This window comes from Paralichthys olivaceus, chromosome 13, assembly GCF_024713975.1.
Source record: "Paralichthys olivaceus isolate ysfri-2021 chromosome 13, ASM2471397v2, whole genome shotgun sequence".
Classification (NCBI taxonomy): Eukaryota; Metazoa; Chordata; class Actinopteri; order Pleuronectiformes; family Paralichthyidae; genus Paralichthys; species Paralichthys olivaceus.
Genome location: NC_091105.1, coordinates 11031926 through 11048815, shown reverse-complemented (window position 1 = coordinate 11048815; position 16890 = coordinate 11031926). Strand labels below are relative to the sequence as shown.

Below are 16890 nucleotides of genomic sequence, written 5' to 3'. Positions count from 1 at the left end.
GCTCCCATAATAACATATAAAGACTTTTTTTTAGGATATAGATAATAAATGGATGGAAAAGGCTTAATAATAATGCATTTTATTTTAATGAATAAAATAATATAATGTATTGATGTATATTTTGTAACACAGCTGTTACACATGTGTCCTGTTGATGGCAGTATTTCTCCAGAGCTGATGATAGTTTAAACATTGGATACTTTTTGATCCAGCAGCATCACCTAGTGGTAAAGTTCCCACCTCGTGACAATATGACTCACACTACAGTCATTGTCACATGAAGCATTAAACCCACTGTGAGCTCCGTAGTGACAACTGCTGCCTCACAAGCCAAGTGAGCAAAGACCATCACACTCAACCTCAGACTGGGACATCCTGTTACGTTATAGGGTTGTGGCAGTGCCAAGCAAAACACACAACAGTTGTGCCAGCAGGTGTGTACTCAGTGTTTAATTAAACCATTCCATATACAAAACTTAATCCGCATAAGTTACAATTTATACATAAAACTGCAGATGAACATGTGTAACGTAACACTAAAGCTTAATAAAATATCTTTAATAATATTCAAACAGCGCGTTTCAAACATTTACATTCTGCTCATACATTTGGGCACAAACACACGTCCCTGTGAAAAGCGTTAAACTTGAGAGAGTCAGGAGTGCGATCGACTTCTATGTTCTCTGCTGCTGCTTTCAGAAAGAATAAAATCTGGAAGAAAAGGTTAGTACATAACATAAGGCAACAGGAATCCCTTTTAACCCAAACGAGCTTGGACAAGAAATGAATTTTACTCCTACCCCTCAAAAGATGAAGCGTCACTGCTGTAACCAGATGCTCCGACTGTGGTAGACCTCAGTTAGTTTGTCAGTTTAGAGGTTTTCTAACATATACTGATTTCCATCTACCACCGTCTCTCTAACCAAAGAAGTAATGGAGAATACATCAATCATTTAATTCCTACTTTCTTTTATTTCACAGAAAAGCCAACTACGTAACAGTCTACTAATAGTGACAGAGTTCAGGACTCGTACTATGAATATTTGGATAGATTACTTTCTTTTTTTTTTTGCTTTGTTACTCCAGAGCACTGGGTTTGCAACAAAAACTAAATCCAGCTCAGTGGTTCAACCTTTTTGCCTTGAGACCCTTTAAAATGAAGCTCTGTCTATTTGCGTTCCCTCATTACAGGTTATAGCCTGCTCCAAACATTGGGTGTAACCACAATCCTTCTCAGTTATTTCATTTAAAAGGATTTTAAAACACCCAAAGAGGTGAAAGTACTTTTGTATATATTTAAGTAGCAAACATTTATGTAACAGAATTATTTTTTGTGATCCTTGAAACACATCTGAGGCGCCACAAAGGCCTGGAACCCCGGCACTACGATTTTTAAACTTTAATTGTACAGTATTCACCCTCACACCAGATGCACTGTGGGTTCTACACCATCGATCCAATATGGATATGAATGTCCTTTGACGTCACCGTTTCACATGATATCCAGTGTACTGGATTCATAATCATCATCCAAATACCCACTCCAGGGAGAAATACTGAATAAAAAGTCTATGTTTGAATGGTACTAATCTCATATGTAACATCTGTTGTAACATCTGTTGTAACATCTGTTGTAACATCGATCCCTCAGATGCAGAAACAACCCATAGCACAAAGGATTGTGCCTGGGATGTATGTTTAAAAACCAGACAACAGAAGACAAGAGTGTCTTATTCTTATTATCAGATCGAGTGAGCGCCACAAGGCCTCTTCACTCTTGAAGTCCCAACCGTCACCCTCTTTGGAATTTCTATATTTTCAACTGAACTTTCAGTAAACAAGGAGGTTGAATCTTTTGGCACAAAAATCCATTTGAAACAGCATCTTCTTAGCTTCGCACATGAGCATGTATGAAACTGTGACGGAGTATTGTAATAAATAACATGTTGTGTAAGAGATTTCGATCCAGAATTTTAAAGAGAGGTCTTTAACTTAACATAAAAAACTGGATATTCTGTAGCAATGACTAAAAACATACAAATTCTGTACATAAATAGAGATAAAACTAATTAATTCAGATATTCTTCGATTGTCCACGGTGTCTGCTTACATGTAGATCAGCTGTACACATTTACACAAGTGTGTGTACTCGTCGGTGTGAACCCAGCTCAGGACTGCCCTTCCTGTCTCTGTGCTCCGATCACATGAGGGTTGAACTGCGAGATAATGATGGTGATGTCATCACGGTACATGCGAGCCAGCTCCTCGGGCAGCGACAGCATTTTTGACAGCCTTTCGTGGTCCACCGTGCCAAACTCGTTGTTTCCCACCGCGTGACGCATCAGATGGGTCGCTACGTTGTAATCCTCAAAAGCCGAAGAGACTCGAGCCTTCCTCTCTTCGAGAAGCCCCTGCATCTGGCCCAGGGTGACCCTGTAGCCTCCGACTTTGAGTGGCTGACGCTGGTGCACTCCCGTTAAATACTCCCCCACAACGCGGACCACCTCCTGTCTGTGGAGGGTCTCCCAGAGGCCGTCAGAGCCGATCACCTGCATGGACAGACAGATGAGAGTAAATGTATGAGAGTAACATCAGATAAAGAACGTTACTCACACACTCTCTGTAGATGTCTAGATATAGATCAGTTACTGAAATATTTGTGACATTACACCACATACGTATCTATTCTGGGAAATGCTGCCGCTGGAAAGAAAAATAAATCCTTTACAATAGCAAAGGATCATTATCAGTCCTTAGCAACCAGAGAAACCAAATAGTCTGTACACAACATGAAATAATGAGCCCAGAAACAAGACAACACCCCTGAGGAAAAAAACACAACACTCACTTTGTCTTTTTAAAAACCAAGAAGACTAAAAAAAGGTGCATCTGTTTCTAGGATACTTTCTCTTCTCTTTGCCAGCATGAAAAGCACATTTATAAGTTTTGTTTTGGGAATTTGGGCAGATCTCAGAGGAATTAACTGAGTTATAAAAGCTGCAGGTTGTGGTTGTTATTAACGGGTGCATTTAAATTTCCCATTTAAAAGTGAGATTCAACATGTATCTTACTTTCATACATCGTTTAATGAAAGGTTCCTGACCTCTCAATCACCAACCATATCTCTGTTCTGACTAAACAAGTATGTCTGGTATTGTACCCACTGACGGCCATGTTTGAGAGACAATCAGTCAATCAGAGGCAGAATTAACCATGAGAGTCTAACAATCTCCTACTGAACTACTTTACAGCCTTTATCATTCAAATGAACAGGAGATATTTCAGTGATGAAAGTGTAGCTGCCTCTTCTCTCACCATGAAGCGATCTTGTGGCCGCAGTTTGTGGTACGTGATCTCAGGCTCAGCGGTCAGGTATGGTGGTGTGTGATAGTTGGGTGGGATGAACTTGGTGTGTTCGTTTTCATGGAGCTGATCAGGTCCAGACTCCAACACGCGCTTCTGCAGTTCAATGCTCCACTTGAACTTCACATCCCCGAACGCACGGAACGGCATGAGGAGGCCGAGCAACCGGTCCTGATTTTCAAAAAGAATTTTCATGTTTAAAAAAAACAAAATAATGGTGTAATAACAACCACACTGAGCAAAGTAGTAGCTGTATTACCTGTCTTATAACGGTCTTTCTCTCCGATGGAGGGTGTTCCCCTCTAATCCGAGACACCTCTTCCTCGTTCTGGGCGCTGTGGTCATTAGAGAGCGTGTGAGCGCTGAAGGAGCCATCCTCCTCCTGCACCCCCAACACTGCCCGAGCATCTCCTGCATTGGCTATAAACCTTTGGGACCAGAGAGGAGGGGAATAAATGCTTAAAATATTACATGACATACTTCACCTTATCAGTTTTTATTGATATGTATGTATGTATTTATTCTCCGTACAGGTCTGATCCGTCGATGTGAGCCACACAAGCCGTTGCTCCAGAAAAGGCCACTCTCAGAACCCAGTAGTGCAGGAAAGCGTTCGGGTCTCCAACCTGAGCAGATAGGGTGCATGGTTTAAATTAGATGCTGAGGAAATGGCCTCTGAGCTCCTCTTCAGACCAAAACAAAAGTTTAAATTTGGCTGTTTTTTTCCACTGCTGCTGCTGTGGGCCAAAGTTGAAATATTCAATATGTGTGAAAGTCCTTCACTTAAATCATTAAACTAAATTCAATGAAATGCAGAGTGATTCAGACCTCAACATCAATGACTTGGACTTTGGACTCAGTATAAACATTGACACTGGCAGAATATTTTGTCATGAATTTGTGCCTGGTCAAACAATTCTTTGACAACACAGAATGACAGTATGTTCTGAACTTGTTTTGAATGCAACATGTGATAGAAACTCTCACAGTGCACTTTCCTTCAGGCAAGACCAATGTGAGTAGAGGAAGGTTATGCTTTGAGAGCTTAATTTACATAATTTACATATTATATTTTACATGAATTATTTTAAAGCAGGTCTAAATGCAAAACTACAAAAACAAAGACTAAAGTTAAAACTTTCCAGCTGTTAATAACTAATTATTTAGCAAACTGAGTCACAGATATTTTGATGAGTGAACAGAGTTTTTGATGCAGATTGATTACTCATCCCTATTGTTGCTCCAGGGCTTATTTCACAATGCAAATATGCAAGTCTGGAACATGGTCTGTTGTCAAAAAAACAGTTTTACCCAGAGAACTTCCAAGTTCCTCATTAAATTGACATTCCTTTAGAAGAACAAAGTCGCAGTACATAGTTCACACCTGAGCCTCCAGAGAAATATCATTGTCCAGCCTCTTGAAAGCATTCAGCAGAGCCTCACGGGTGTCCGGAATCTCCCCTGGGCTGAAAACAGAGAGGGAGAGCAACGTGTGTGAAACAGAGGGAGGGAGCCAGAGGTTGAAAACAGAGACCAAGAACAGCACTGTTGGCAAAACAGAAACCTTTAGAGTCAGCGTCAATGTGGGCAACTTTGGGTCCAGATTCAGAAACCAGCTAGTCCAGTTTAAAATGTTGGCAAACTCTATGAAATTGCATAGAAATTCATACTCCACTGAAACATGAGTTCAAATCTCAAAACTTTCCTCCTCTGCCTTGATGCCGTGCACATGGCCACATGGTTCAACAAACAAGATACTACGTCTGGTGTTAGTGAGAAGCCAAAGCTGGGCATTGCATTAAGGCAAACAATTAGCTGCTGTCACATAATGGTGTGATTGACATGAGTCAGGAGACATGCACTTTTTACAACATGGCAGCTGTCGGTGTTGAAGGGTTAAGACTCTGTTGTGCATCCTTGATTTTGATTTCCAGCCCTCACCTGGTGAGGTCAATCAGCTCCTGCCAGTAGGTTCGCAGGCTGCTGAAGTAGAGCATCTGAGCCTCCTTGCTGAAGTAGTCATTGGGGTGTTTGTGCCATTGCAGGATGGGACTGAGGGCCCTGCCGGACTCTACCGCTGCCTCGAGTTCACACAGTGTGTCGTGGGGCAGCAGAGACACCGCTATGTAGTAAAACAACCTCTCACTGAGTGCCTGGAAGAGAGGAAGAGAGGTACACACTTCAATCAAGTCCAAGGAGAAAATAATGATGATCAACAGCATATAAATATACAAGCTGACCATTAAACCATGAATCCTCCAAATAATTCTTTGTTGGCTATGTTTGACAGATGTGCAGCCTAACTGTGTGTATACCTATATATAGAGAGTTCATGTGGATTAGATTTTCTCTAATTTATTATTATGGCATACATGTCAGTTAAAGTGACAGTGAATGTTAATGCCTTAGAGGTTGTTTACCAGCACTGTGTCACGTGCCAATGCCAAAATTTAAACAATGCAAGAATCAGTTTACAGTTTAAGAAAATCAGAGTACAGATCACATCAAGTGGCACAAAGCACCACAATCAGCTCTACCTGAGCACAGGCACAGCCAGCGTGGCCGTCAAACACACCCAGCAGCATTCCTCGTGTCTGCAGACATGTGGCTGCACTGCGACGGTCCTCTATGGGGGCGTTGGCTGGCAGCTGGTTACTCTCAAATCCCATTATGGCTGATACATTCTTCCCATCAAACTCTGGCACCTACAATCAAAACACATACAAACGGTTCGTTTAGAACTTCGATGTAGAGATGGAGATTAATGTTTTCTGAAAGTATTTAAATCCCCACAAACCTTGAAGCTGTACTCATTGGCTTTGAGAATGGAGTTGACCTGTGGAGGCGTGAGGATGTAACTACGGAGCACGGCGGCAGTCTGGTAACTTCGTAAGTGCTGGTGACTCTGCCACCGTCTTGAGGCAGGTCGGTGTGCTAAATGGGACTGGTGCTGTTGGCATGGTAACAGAGTGGAGGCCAAGATCTTGGTACGGGGCAAACCCCTGAGCAGCTGAGATGTCACGTGCATGGCTGATGATGCACTGAAGGCACACACACAAACAGCAGACCACCAATGTTTTTATCCCTTTTGAAGAAGCAAACACAGACAGTCAGGAAAAACATCTGGAGCAGAGAGTGTTCCATCTATGCTCCATTAAGCAAAAAGTGTGCAAACAGAATGAGGTTGTCATGATGTTTTGAAGCTGGGACATACAGCAGCAGGGTCTCATATAAGCACCTGCAAAACAGGTACAGCAAAACAGCTCACTGTACCAGACATTTATTTGACCATCTAACCATGACATTTACATGTACGTTCAATCTTTAATAACATTAGACGAAAACGACAATCCCATGTAGGGTAATACAGTAGATGAGGCCAACAAAGTGGATAAGACCAAAAATATAAATATCACCAGGTTAAATGGTTTATGTGTTTGGAGAAGATGTCTTCATGCCTCTGTTGAATTTTTGTATTTCTATTATGAGGACATTTGTTTTGCATTTTGTATACAAAACTATTTAAAGACAGTAATAGACCAACAGTGTTTAAACACTCAGTTATGCTAATAACAGAGATACCTCTCTATTATTAACTTGAAAACCTTTTTTACTTTTATCTTGTTTTCTTTCTCTTCAATAGCTTTTACTTAGTTTCATTATATCAATATTTGTGTTGTTTTTCCTTTGCCCTCTCTGAAGCACTTTGGCTCAACTCCTATTTTGAACATGATATATCTATAAATAGAATCTCATTTGACAACCATCAAAATGATCTTGAAGTTGAATCACCACCTTTCTAAAACAATTTAACAAAAAACTGAACATTATAACCTTTGTAAAGATATGGTAGCTAGCTGTACATAAAGAATTGCCAACTGAGAACTTGTAAAAGGAAATGCAACTGGCAAAATTCCCCTGATATATCTGTTTATCTTGAATGCACTTCCTACTCAGGGAAATACCAAACCTAGGATATCATATTACATCTCTGTTGACTGCCTAGGCCGATGTAAACCACAGTTTGAAGAAGAGAATCTGTATCAGAGGACGCTTCACTGGGAGATGTCCTGGCCTGAGTTGAAACTCTGCACTCCTCTCAAAACACAGGTCAGCAGTGCAGCACGCCTCGCTAAAATTAGCTTTCAGCCCTGACATTTGGATCTTGAGAAATGTTCTGTGTGGTCATGACCAACTGAACTGGATCCAAGCTGCGTCTCTTCATATAATGTGTCCTCGTTACATAACCTACGTTTATCTGCAGCCCTGCAGAGTGAAATACACACACAGTCTCATGCAGCAGATGATGTAGCTCACCTTAACATCTAAGCTTGATCTAGATTGACAGAACCTCAGTTGTCATGAAAACTCTAAAGGTTTTAGTAAACAACATGGCAGCCTCCACAGAGAGGACCCCCCCCCCCCATGTAAATATAAAGTATTTGAATATAAAGGGCCAGTTCTATGGTAAAGAAAACAACATTTCATACAATTTAGATGAAACACACCAGTGAAAACAGCACTAGGATTATTTTATATTCAATTTCACCTAAATCTTTAAAGGGATAGTTCACCCCAAAATAGTAAATCACTAATTATCTGCTGGGGGGAGGGGTCCCTCTCCCAGAAGTGCAGTAGATGTAAGATCCGACAGGGGCTGGTCCTGGTTAACGCTGAGCATCCCTCCCGAACACGGTGCATGAGTCAGAGGAGGCCTCGCTCCAGCTCTGGAGCTGTGCAGGAAAGTTGCCATGTTTGTTGACATTACGAGCCTGAGCTAGCTTGTAGCAGGAAGGTACAACGCGGGCTAACATCGGTGTTGTTAGCAGCGGTCACGATGTCAGATCAGAGCAGGACTCACACGCGGCTCCAAGGTAAGCAAGTAACAGATGAGCTCTCAGGACGTGCGTCACTGACCCGGGTGGAGCAGCCAAGTTGGAGCTAAGCGCGGCTAGTCGAGCCGAGGGGACACCACAGCCCCCGGCTCTGGTTACACTCCCCGAACCGGAGGAGCACCGCTCCCCGAAGCTGCTCCACACACCGACTACAAACCAGCAGCGAGTGAGTAAACACGTCGGGACTCAGACTCACCTCACAGGGACGAGGATAAGTGAGCGGGCTTCATGTCTCCTGCTCGCAGCTTTATACTTTCTCTCACTCTGCGGAGCTGCGTGTCGTCCCGCAGCACCACACACTCAACGCTCATTGGCTGAGCCGTGACAGCCGCCCTGACGTCAGCCCCGCCTCACACGCACGGACCCTTCAAACCAGCAGCTGATCGTTTATCAGAAGAAACAAGTTTCCTCCTCTGATTGTGCAAATACAGCTGATGTGAGGAGCTGTCACTGTTAGGAGGGTCACAAGATATTTATTTCAATACTTCATTTTGCTTTTTCACTGACTGACTTAACAAATATACAAAAAAAAGACCTTTCAAACCCCTATTCACATATACATATGTTATTGCTATCTTAATGAAAGAACTACATTACAAAATAGTGCATGATATATCCAACTAATAAATAGATCAAGGTTTATGGCTATTCAATGCAAACGCATATACATTTGATATAGTACATTTTTCGAGAAATTTAATTAATTGCCTACTTCTTTTTTAAGATCATTTTTATTATTTATATAATTTATTTAATATATATTATTTTTATATATGTCTTATATTTTGACAATGAATTATCACACTTATAACCTTTTGGTTGTACAAACATATTTTCTTTCTGTCACGTTGTTTGTTGTGTTTGTAAGTTATTCAATATTGTATAAAGTATATTAAAAAGGCTTAAAGAGATAGAGGTTGATGTTTTTTTAAATTATGACTAAGATGTGCAACTAAATCACACATGTTCACAAGACTTGTGTTTCAAGTATACAAATTAAAATATGTCAAATTTCATCCCAATATTGATATTAATGCAAACACAAAAAATAAGAAATTGTTACAGCTACAAAACTTTCAACAAGATTGTCTACGTATCAAAACATTTTAATCAATACAAACGTCAAACTCTTTACAAAAATTATGATATTTACATCAGAAAAACATTGGAAGTAAAAACACTGTACACATAAAGAACAGTACAAAAAATAAGCTGCACAAGCTGTGAACAGTAAACATGTTTGAAAAATGCTACTAAACTATCACTGACACAAGAAATTACTCTGGGAATTTAAATCAGAAATCTCTCATCCACCAGAGTCTTGTTGACGAGGTTCTTCCTTCCGAGAAAGTTACGGATCAAGCGAAATATCTGTAATGAATGAGATGGTTTTCAATATATATGTTTTTAAACACAGTTAAAGCAACTTATATTGTATTAACGCCATATACTGACCATTTGCTGTGTGTATGTAAGAATAGCTGCAAGCACAAAACTCTGAGATCCAAGGTCGACGACACAGAAGAACAAAGTGTCAAAGATCAGCAGCGTGGCCTCATTCCCATAAAACAGCACATCGCTGAAGGAGTGGGCTTCATCTGATGTGAGAAACACAAACAGACATGTATGTGTGTCATGTACACAAACAGATATATATATATGGACAAATAGAAATATACAGCCTGTCTAGTCCAAGAGGTCATTACCATTGTAAAATATGCTTTTGTCACTGGGTTCAAGAAACTCCATTCCTATGACCCGCTCAAACACCAGCTTGTCCTTCACGATATAATCCATGTCAGGGTGACCCTAGGGTAAATTGGGCAACATGAGAAACTGTGTCTGTGCCAAATAGTCTAGGTCAATGAACACAGCTCATATACAAACAAACAGATACACATCCTGAGTTTATTTGAGTGAATTTGTACTAACATGGTCTATAATGGATCCCAGGAAGTGGTTCATGGTGTGGTAGGCTCTGGTGTTCTGCTCAAACGGGTTGGCTGTAGATGCGTCTATCAGCCGCGATGGCCCGTTCCTCTGCAACACAAGAGACATCAACCAAATAAACTCAGAATCTCTTTATATTGTATTTTCAGATTTTTTTCGTTCATGACAGAATTACAAACATGGCAGCGAAAGCACACACCCTGCTGAGTGGCTCCCGAATCCTGTCGTACTGTGACCGCAGACGATTGGTAAGCGACACCTGAAAGGTCTGGAGGTCTGTGTTGGGAAGCAGCCCTCTTTGACCACACAGAGACTCCTGGAGACAGAAAGAGGCAGAAACAGAATGAATATGACAAGATGGGTCATAATTATTTTACAGATATTCAACAGAACATGTTGCTGTACATACAGCCTCTCTCTTTAGGTTGTTGTTCATTTCCTCCATGTTTGTATCTGCATGGCCATGCACTGAACGACCGTGGATGTAGTAGCCAAAACAACGATGCGATAACAGCAGCACGGATACCTTTATAGACACAGACACAACACACTTGAATTAAACGTTCCAGACAGATACTGAAAATTGTTGGATATATATATGAAACACATTGCTACTTACATTACTGATGGAGCAGAGATCTACAAACTGACGAATTTTGTCCTCCACAAAATGTTCGTAAAACACACTGAAGAAAATCACCTGTGGGATAAATGATTATGATTTGAAGGAGCTTTTTACACGTTTACTTTACACTGTATAGTAAAGGAAGGAGAAGATAATTATAAATGGTGGCAGTTTTACCTGCAGAAGCCCGATGCAGAGCCAGAGTGTAGCTGCAAGACCGTAGCGCAGGATCAGGCTGTATGGCGGCATGTACGCCTGTGAGGAGCGGGTAAGAGTTGGCCAGGGATCCCTCAGCGCCAAGTTAGAAAAACCAAGGACCTGGATGACAAAGGGTGACATACCAGCAATGAAGAGAAGGGAGATAATCAAAGCTAGAAAAAAAGGAAAATACTGTATGTGCTGAGTGTAAAATGTACTTCAAGGAAAAAGAGCACGGCCATGATCTGAAAGGTTGGGCTGATCTTGCGGATGGTCTGGATCTCGTTCCATTCATTGGCTACAAAATAGGTTCTCCAGATGCTGACTGGAGCAGCATCACGTTTTGGCTCACCAGCAGAGGCTAAAACAGTGGCAAATAATATGTGACCACAATAAAATAGTTGGCTAATTACTTCATAGGAAAACTGCAAAATATAAGAGCACATTAAATATGGTTGTACCTTGAACAGTTCTGCTAGATTTACTTCGTGGTCTCTCCCAGTCGATGAGAAATACATCGACTGACACCTGAAGCACCAGCTTGTGGAGAAACTGGATAGCCTGGAGACACAAAAACCCAAAAACAATACTTCTTAAGCATTCCAAAAGAAGTACGCCCTCTAGCGTTCAAAAACAACACTGCAAACTTTCACATCGGTTCTGTCTCACCTTTAGGGTGAAGGCACAACCAATGTACGTCACAAACTGCTCCTCCTGTGCAGGCAGTGGTAACAGCACCGATACAAACTGTTGGGCCTAAAAAGACGCAAAAATATTAGTCCAAGAAAGCTGCCAAAAACAATAACACTCAAAAATCTATGCAAATAAAACAATGTTGAGGCAAAGTAGGTAAAGGAGGAAAAAGACTTGCCTTTAATGTCTAGAGAGTGCAGAGAAGAAAAAAAAACAAATGTCCATGCAAAGAGAAAAAGAAACGTGTGTTTGGAAAAGGAACAAAGTTAACAAAGTTGAAAAAGGGAGACAGCTACAGAAATGGGATACTGGTATAAACAGTAAATACAACTCAAATGTGCAAATCATAAATCCTATAAAAAAAACCTTGTAGAAGATGAGCCAGTAAAGCCCAGTTCCCACAGTTACAGCAAAGAAAACGTTGGCCAGGTCTCCAGCATAAAACAGCAAAAACTTCAGCATTGTCTGAGGAAGGAGAAATAAGAGAGACAGAGATTATTTCCTAGCTTTACACCAACATAGGGATGGAGGAGATTTAAATTATAACACATTAATGGTGCAATACCCCGGCATCAATGAGCGGAGAGGAGATCCTTCTCTTCCAGCTGACTGTCTTCAGCAGAGAGTAGAGCACGGCCACGCCACCCATCACACCCAGAGCAGTCTGTAATCACAAAGGTCTTAAAAATCCTCAGGTGATACAACGTCATTGTGTCCTCAGACATTCACAAGAGCTTCTACTCACATCTGTCTTTATGCGAGCCTCACTCTGATCCATGTCGTACTCCATAGCAAATGTTGTCTAGAAACAGATAAATAACTTAACTAACTAAACAAAAGTCAACCCAAAGCTTGTGTTTGAGATAAAGTCAGTGACTCATTTTACCATTTTTGTGTGTGTGTGTATGTGTGTGTGTGTGTGTGTGTGTGTATGACCTACTCACAGACACAGTTTGTGTATTGATATCCGTGATGGGGACATCTGTGTAGGTTATAATCATTAGAGGGGGATATACTTGTCCTTTCTGGGTTCGTGGAACCATTTGGAACCTACCAAACACACACATTGGAAGACATCAGGAATATCATCAAGGCACTTTCTATATTTTTTATCATGGAGATGTTTAATTCACTTCAGGAGCCCACCTTATTTTGACACTGCTGGCCACACGGATGACTTTAGGCTGAGAGCTCACACTCTTCTCTCTTCCACCCAACATGTCGACAAGAAACATACGTCGAGACAAGTACCAGTTCTTCATGCTCTCTGCAGAGACACAACATATTAAAACAATTCATATCACACACACAGACATACACTAAAAATTATATTGCACCTTGGTTGATGAAGCGTCCATTGTATTGCTGGTTATAGACGAGAGTGGGAAGGGGGAGAAGTTTCCTGTTCTCTCCACCACCAAGATCCAAAAACACATCGTAGAACAGTGGCTCGGGATGGGAGTCCATCAGCTCTGCCACTGAGAGTTCACACTGTACACACACATACAGCTTATAACACAACTGCGCATTACACATTGAGTTTGTGCATCTCTGAGTTGAAGGAAGGCCATGACACTCACACTTTCTTTGTAAGCAGTTCCGAAGCTGTAGGCTGCTGCTTGTTTGATTGCTGTTTCAGGACATAACTTAAAGAGGAGAAGAAGAGAGGAGGTGTGGTATTTATCAGCATCCTGTGCGTTTTATTTTGTATGGGTCACATGAAAACCTGCCTGTTAAAGATGGTTGTCACACTATACAAGAGTAACAACATGCATACTAACAATAGTGGGAGATTTGGCTCTACTATCAAGCTATCGAGGGGAACCAAGCATGCACTTCAATGCTACTGTGTATTGAGACTAATTGATACCTTACCTGTAGATTATTTCCTCCAAGTCGTTCCCACCTGAGGAACTCTCCCCTGACACTATAGACAGCTGCAAGCAGCTTAATGTCAGTGTTCTGTCAAATAAACAGAACATGTTGATTAATGGAACATGTTCTGTACTTTTCTTCCCTCAGATTTATTTCTTTGTAACAGGAAGATGATAAGGGTTTTACAGTTACCTTGTTCTTTCCCCTGAAACTGAAACCACCAGGAATTGGATCAGTCTGAAGCACTCGACTGGCCAGTCCTGGTTCGTCCCCATAGTACAGCCATGGCAGATTAGCTCTCCTGAAGAAACAACATTGAAAGTGCTCAATATCATCTCTGGGTGAAACTAAATTAAGAGTTTATGGGGATGAAACTCTGTTTGTATCATTCTAAATCAGTAGAGATGGTACAATATGACACATATAGGCAATGAGAGTTTGTACCAGTAGGAAATGTCTTGAGTTGAGCTCACAGCAGCCATTGATCTGAAAATGGAGTTGAAGAGACCACAGGCATCGTTGGACACGCCACTAAAAGAGTGCATGTTCATCACACACATGTTCCCAAGAGCCTGGCACGCTGTCAGGTTGGAAAAGACCTGTAAGCACACAATTTATTTACACACTTAATCACACACATAAAGCCTCAGAAAAACCCTAGTGCCCCCTGATAATAACAATGTACACTAAAATCTCACCAATCAACATACTTCACTTGTTTTCAGGTTGATCAACTAGAGGACTGTTTGAATAATTTCACTAGATTTGCTCTGTTGTAAGAAACATTTGGCATCAATTTAAGGTTGACATTTCTATGTAATTATTGAATATGTCTGTTGTGGTGTTTTTGCCATAAATACCAGCATAGCTTCCTAACGATCCACTCAAAATATCCTCCTGTATCATACTGAGGACATTGCTTGGGTAAGAACTGTCCAGACCTAGAACTTGATCCCTATGATGTTATATAGAGCAAAAGATTTTTTACAAGGGGAAATAAGGAGACATGGAATTACAAGACAGGCTGCTGATGAAGAGTAGAGGTTCTTCACAAACCAGGCAGACTGGACGCTGAACTTCTACCAGAGGAACAGAAAAGAAAAGCTAAATCAGAATATGTCAGAAATAACAAAAATGATTAAAGTAAGTAAGAGAGAGGAGGGGAGAGGATGACTCACCAACTGGGCATAGTTGATACTGGGATTCACATTTGTGGTGAGGCTGCCTGGAGGGAAACATAATCCTCCCGCCTGTAAAATACATACAAACCATTGATGATGCATGTGTTTTATCAGTCTGTTACTGAATGGTGTGTGCACAGTGTTTTAGAGAGTGAACTCACAAGGACATTTGGAGGGTTACACACACAGGAGGAGTTAATGAAGGTGGCCTGACATCTCTGACATCTGAAAGACAATAACAATAATTTAAATAATATTCTTCAGTGCTCATATTCTCTATGACTTATTATATAATCCTGCACCGATGTAACTTCCACACTACCTGTCTCCACTGCTGCTCGGCACAGACAGAGCACTGATGTTTCCATTACATGTTTCACACCTGGCCACATCCAAAAGGTTCCCACTGACGTCTCGCTCCACTGGAAGATAAAGGTTGTATTTGGTAATGTATGCATAATGCACACAATTATCCAAGCCATTGCCACATTTTGTTAAATTCAACATTAAAGATTTAATAGTTGTGTCATTACTGACTCACCCAGGACATGGGCTGGTGGACAGAAGCACTTCCCCTCATCACTGACACTGCCCGGACAGCGAATACACCCAAACCCATCTTTCGTTACTGCCTGTGTAAAAAGACAATTTCAATTTAATTTAGAAGCACAAAATCACAACATATCTCGAGGTACATTATATTGTAGGTTTGTAAATAGTAAATAGAGGTATTAAGTGTAAACTCTACATACAGGCTTGTCAGAGGGGCACAGCTGACAAGTAATGGATGCCTTTTCAGTGGTGACACTTCGGTAACCTGTTTTGCAAACACAGGTCAGTCCTAAAATAGGAAAGAAATCCAGAACACAGTTAGTGGAGGTTGTATAATGTCCAGTTCTAACATATTACTTTATAAACAAATCAAAGCTTGTTCCTTCCTTATGGTAATAAGAATGAAATCACTCCCAGGAGGTTGTAACACCATCTCCTCCAAACCACAGTGAAGTCTCCACAGTAGAAGGAAAATGTTAAAACATCTCAAAGTCACGATATTATGTGTTACGAAACTGTATTGATTCGTTTTTACTCAGAGAGTAGATGTAAAGGACACTTTTTCCAGTACATCGCTGATGGATAGTAGAAAGGCTTAAAGGTAGAGAAACATTAAAAATATCACCATAATCGAGAGCAGACCTGGAGGTAGATTGTACACGGTCTTCATGATTTGTCCTTGTGTTTCTTTGCTTGTCATATACCAAATTACGGATTTGTTATTTAAGAAAATAATTGATAGTAGGAATGGTGAGTAGTTTTTGGAGAGTTTGGATTTATTTATGTACAAGGACTGAGATTTATCTCTTTAAATAATCACTTGACAGCTATATATGACTGTTTTTAATATTTTCAATAAGGTAGCCATATTCTGATATGAATATGGGGGAAATGTTAAATAATATCAGCAACATCCTACACTGATTTCACAGATCTACTGTTGTGCATGGTTGCAGGCTATTGATTTCATTCTATTATGAACCAAACAGCACAGATATCGTAAAGTTTTAAGGTTGAATCCCCCTCTTAAATGTTTTCTTTATATTAATATTAGTCTGGCCCTCGTGTTAATCTTTTAAGTGTTTGTATTATCACACATTTGTCCCGAGCTAACTGTTACCCGGGTCATTGTGGCTTCTCTGCATCGTGTGTTGATAGCCGCCTCACAACAAGGTTAGATCCAGTAAATGTCTAATAACACAACATTTCTCGGCGGTGCATCGCGTGTGAATCAGTGCTGCGGACGATGTGCTGTGGCGGTAACAGACCTGTGGAGCTCCGGAGCTGATTTGAACCACACCTCACACACGACAAACTGGAAATGTCGAAGAGCTCCTCCGCGCCGCAATCTGCAGGAGCCCTGAAGGGAATAACAAACTGCTGGCAGCGAAGTGAATCCGCGTAAATTAAAAGAAACAACACCAGGCGAACTTTGTGTTTCATGGCGACAAACTGCGGCGTCCCCGTCGCCATGGTAAACAACGGGCTTCCTCTTACCCACAATCCTCTGTATTCAGCGTGATGACGTCGTAGCGTGCGGGGCCTGTTCACGAAAAGT

At 41.0% G+C, this 16890-nt stretch overlaps 2 protein-coding genes across 7 annotated transcripts; both read right to left on the bottom strand.

Annotated features, from left to right (window-relative positions):
- Positions 1-435: 435 nt before the first annotated feature.
- On the bottom strand, positions 436-8594 carry pdp1 (pyruvate dehydrogenase phosphatase catalytic subunit 1). 6 transcript variants are annotated; one of them, XM_020093400.2, is made up of 9 exons: positions 8455-8594; positions 6161-6448; positions 5901-6068; positions 5305-5516; positions 4748-4829; positions 3895-3989; positions 3623-3791; positions 3316-3534; positions 436-2549 (listed from the first exon to the last, which is right to left on the bottom strand). In XM_020093400.2, exons 2-9 carry the CDS (start codon positions 6389-6391, stop codon positions 2169-2171), a joined length of 1557 nt encoding a protein of 518 aa, XP_019948959.1. In that variant the 5' UTR covers positions 6392-6448; positions 8455-8594; the 3' UTR covers positions 436-2168. The 6 variants fall into 6 exon arrangements, with proteins under 6 accessions (XP_019948959.1, XP_019948960.1, XP_069393626.1 ...); XM_020093401.2 differs by having other exon boundaries at positions 6161-6404; positions 8455-8593; XM_069537525.1 differs by having other exon boundaries at positions 8225-8483.
- A 738-nt stretch (positions 8595-9332) lies between these two features.
- tmem67 (transmembrane protein 67) lies at positions 9333-16859 on the bottom strand. Its single transcript, XM_020092734.2, has 28 exons — positions 16601-16859; positions 15533-15621; positions 15322-15412; positions 15103-15202; positions 14942-15005; positions 14778-14849; positions 14616-14678; positions 14044-14198; positions 13792-13900; positions 13600-13686; positions 13305-13370; positions 13062-13215; positions 12871-12991; positions 12669-12774; positions 12470-12526; positions 12290-12388; positions 12091-12189; positions 11701-11787; positions 11493-11592; positions 11250-11392; positions 11011-11151; positions 10828-10908; positions 10618-10734; positions 10408-10524; positions 10191-10298; positions 9965-10067; positions 9714-9856; positions 9333-9629 (listed from the first exon to the last, which is right to left on the bottom strand). Exons 1-28 carry the CDS (start codon positions 16803-16805, stop codon positions 9549-9551), a joined length of 2958 nt encoding a protein of 985 aa, XP_019948293.2. The 5' UTR covers positions 16806-16859; the 3' UTR covers positions 9333-9548.
- Between the last annotated feature and the right edge of the window lie 31 nt (positions 16860-16890).

What these genes read in the sequence shown, in the direction of transcription:
- pdp1 (XM_069537524.1), bottom strand. An exon ending in CACATCGACGGATCAGACCT is followed by an intron (nt 3,792 to 3,894) that starts GTACGGAGAATA and finishes CTGGTCCCAAAG; the next exon opens with GTTTATAGCCAATGCAGGAG. An exon ending in GGCCACAAGATCGCTTCATG is followed by an intron (nt 2,550 to 3,315) that starts GTGAGAGAAGAG and finishes CTGTCCATGCAG; the next exon opens with GTGATCGGCTCTGACGGCCT.
- tmem67 (XM_020092734.2), bottom strand. Translation starts at nt 16,805, where the DNA reads ATGGCGACGGGGACGCCGCAGTTTGTCGCCATGAAACACAAAGTTCGC. An exon ending in TGTGCCCCTCTGACAAGCCT is followed by an intron (nt 15,413 to 15,532) that starts GTATGTAGAGTT and finishes CTTTTTACACAG; the next exon opens with GCAGTAACGAAAGATGGGTT. An exon ending in CTTCATCAGCAGCCTGTCTT is followed by an intron (nt 14,199 to 14,615) that starts GTAATTCCATGT and finishes GTGTGCTTACAG; the next exon opens with GTCTTTTCCAACCTGACAGC.